This window comes from Lactuca virosa, chromosome 2, assembly GCF_052849685.1.
Source record: "Lactuca virosa cultivar CGN04683 chromosome 2, Lactuca_virosa_CGN04683_v6, whole genome shotgun sequence".
NCBI lineage: Eukaryota > Viridiplantae > Streptophyta > Magnoliopsida > Asterales > Asteraceae > Lactuca > Lactuca virosa.
The window spans coordinates 313,822,376-313,824,531 of NC_136427.1; the positions used below are offsets into that span (position 1 = coordinate 313,822,376).

Below are 2,156 nucleotides of genomic sequence, written 5' to 3' on the forward strand. Positions count from 1 at the left end.
GAGTGTATGATTTGGGGAAAATGGAGAGAAAGTGAAGATTTAATTTTTGTTTTGAAGTTGCAGGTCAAAAATGAAAGAAACTTCCCTAGTGATGGAGAAGACAACAAAATATACAAGGTCCCTAGGGTTTGGTCTACTAACAAAAAGTATCCCCATCCTAAATTCTCTCTACATAAATAGTTTCTAAAATTACAGAATCAACCTTTGACTTATAAATCCTAATTATTATTCTAGTTAAATGAAATTTTAATTTAAAAAAAAATTATATGTTTGAAATGTTTATTTTTTTTAAAATTAATTAATTTAGAAAAAAAAATACCATGACAAGTATGACAACCCATGCGATGAAAATGACAAAAATTTGAAGGAGTGTGGCAAAACTGACGTGACGCCTACGTGGACCGTGACAAATGTGACACCACACCCGCTATCCACACCCACTAGCCTTGTAAAAAAAAAACCAAGTTCGGCATCCTATACAGTATAGACAGCAAACAAATTAAACAGCCTCCCCAGGCACATAATTAACAACCACTTGCCACTTGCCATTCCCATGACATGGCAGTATTCCATCAGTAGTACTATACTAGTAAGTAAGTTGCAATCTAATTTAAGAGTACATTCAACCTAGATCCTAGTATGTATTAATAATTAATCACACTTGATTCAAACCTAGCTAATATTTATTAATTAGCACCTAGCTACTACTCCAATCTCCAAACCATAGAAAACTAGTTAAACAAGTTATTTAGCAGCAGCAGGTGGCCGGCGGTGGTTATTATGAATTTGATGACCAAACGTCCCACCAGTTGGAACATGACTGATCGAAAAGGCTACCCAGATCATAGTTGCTAGCTTTTTCATCATCATCATCATCATCATCATATTCACGTGAGATCAATTGATTTACGTTTACGTTTTCTGATTCTTCTTTCCGGCTACTGATCATCATATTGGGTTTTCTGCGAGGATCATCTTCGTCTGAGTATATCGCCATGTCCAATGCTCCGCTAAAACCGCTTGAGTAATTACCATTCAACTCCAAATTTGTATCTCCATTTTCAGACCCACTGTCCAAATCTTTGCTGCTGCTTCCTTGATGAGGCTCTTTTAACCGACTGCATAGGTCTCTTAACTGCAAATAAGTTAATGATCACTAGCTTGCTGGCTAGTTTATAAATTAGTTAAATATAAATATATAATTGCGTATGTACCTGTTCCAGCAACGCATGTTTTTCTTTCTTTAAAGACTCGAACCGATGAGATAAAGTATCATAATCAGCCTTGAGAGATGTGTAGTCTTGCTCTACTTGCTTTGACTTCCAACGAGCCCTTCTGTTTTGAAACCATATAGCCACCTGACGTGGGTGCAGCCCCAGTTCTCTAGCCATCTCTAGCTTCTTTCTTGGTTCCAGCTTGTTCTCCATCTTGAACAGAGACTCCAGTGATTTTATCTGCTCATCACTAAACCTCCTGCTGCTGTTATTAATTATGTTCTTGCTTTTGCTCTTCTTCCTTTGAGCACCAGCTGTAGGTTTGAAAACTTCATGAATATTGGTTTCTGAACCTGAAGCACCTCCTAACATTTTCACATGCTTTACTTAAGGTACGGGATTAAAATGATAAAATCTTTGTTTTTTAGCAGATGAACGAATGAATGAATTATTCAGGATGATGTAATCGAGGTATCTTGTTGAGTCATGCTTTAAAATACAAAATATCAATTGGGGGGAGGTTGGGCCTTAATATATAAATATTGTGAAAAATAATAATAATAATAATAATAATAATAATAACAATAATAATAACAACCAATTAGTGGCTTGCAGTGGCGTGTGCCACTCACCCTCTTATCTTTTGTGTTTTTCATTTTCTTATTATTTTTTCCAAATTCTTCCTGGAGCCCAAAATCTCATCTTCTTACTTATCATTTCTTAAAACTTTTTAGAAACCGAACATGAATAGTTGATGTTTACAATTTTAAAAAGGATGGTTATCTAAAAAAGATCCCACCACCATCATCATCGAAGCTAACAAATGAAATAATTAATACTTATATATATCATTATAACCTTAAAACGTACACGGACCATAAAATCTAAACATACCTTACTGATGGTCTTCATCGTGAGTTGCTTTCTTTATATTGTTCATGA

At 35.0% G+C, this 2,156-nt stretch overlaps 1 protein-coding gene across 1 annotated transcript; it reads right to left on the bottom strand.

Moving 5' to 3' along the window:
* Positions 1-446: 446 nt before the first annotated feature.
* On the bottom strand, positions 447-1,713 carry LOC145161722 (homeobox-leucine zipper protein HOX24-like). The gene is made up of 2 exons (XM_079081333.1): positions 1,215-1,713; positions 447-1,135 (listed from the first exon to the last, which is right to left on the bottom strand). The coding sequence occupies exons 1-2, from the start codon at positions 1,584-1,586 to the stop codon at positions 779-781; spliced, it is 729 nt and encodes a 242-aa protein (XP_078937459.1). The 5' UTR covers positions 1,587-1,713; the 3' UTR covers positions 447-778.
* Positions 1,714-2,156: the final 443 nt, after the last annotated feature.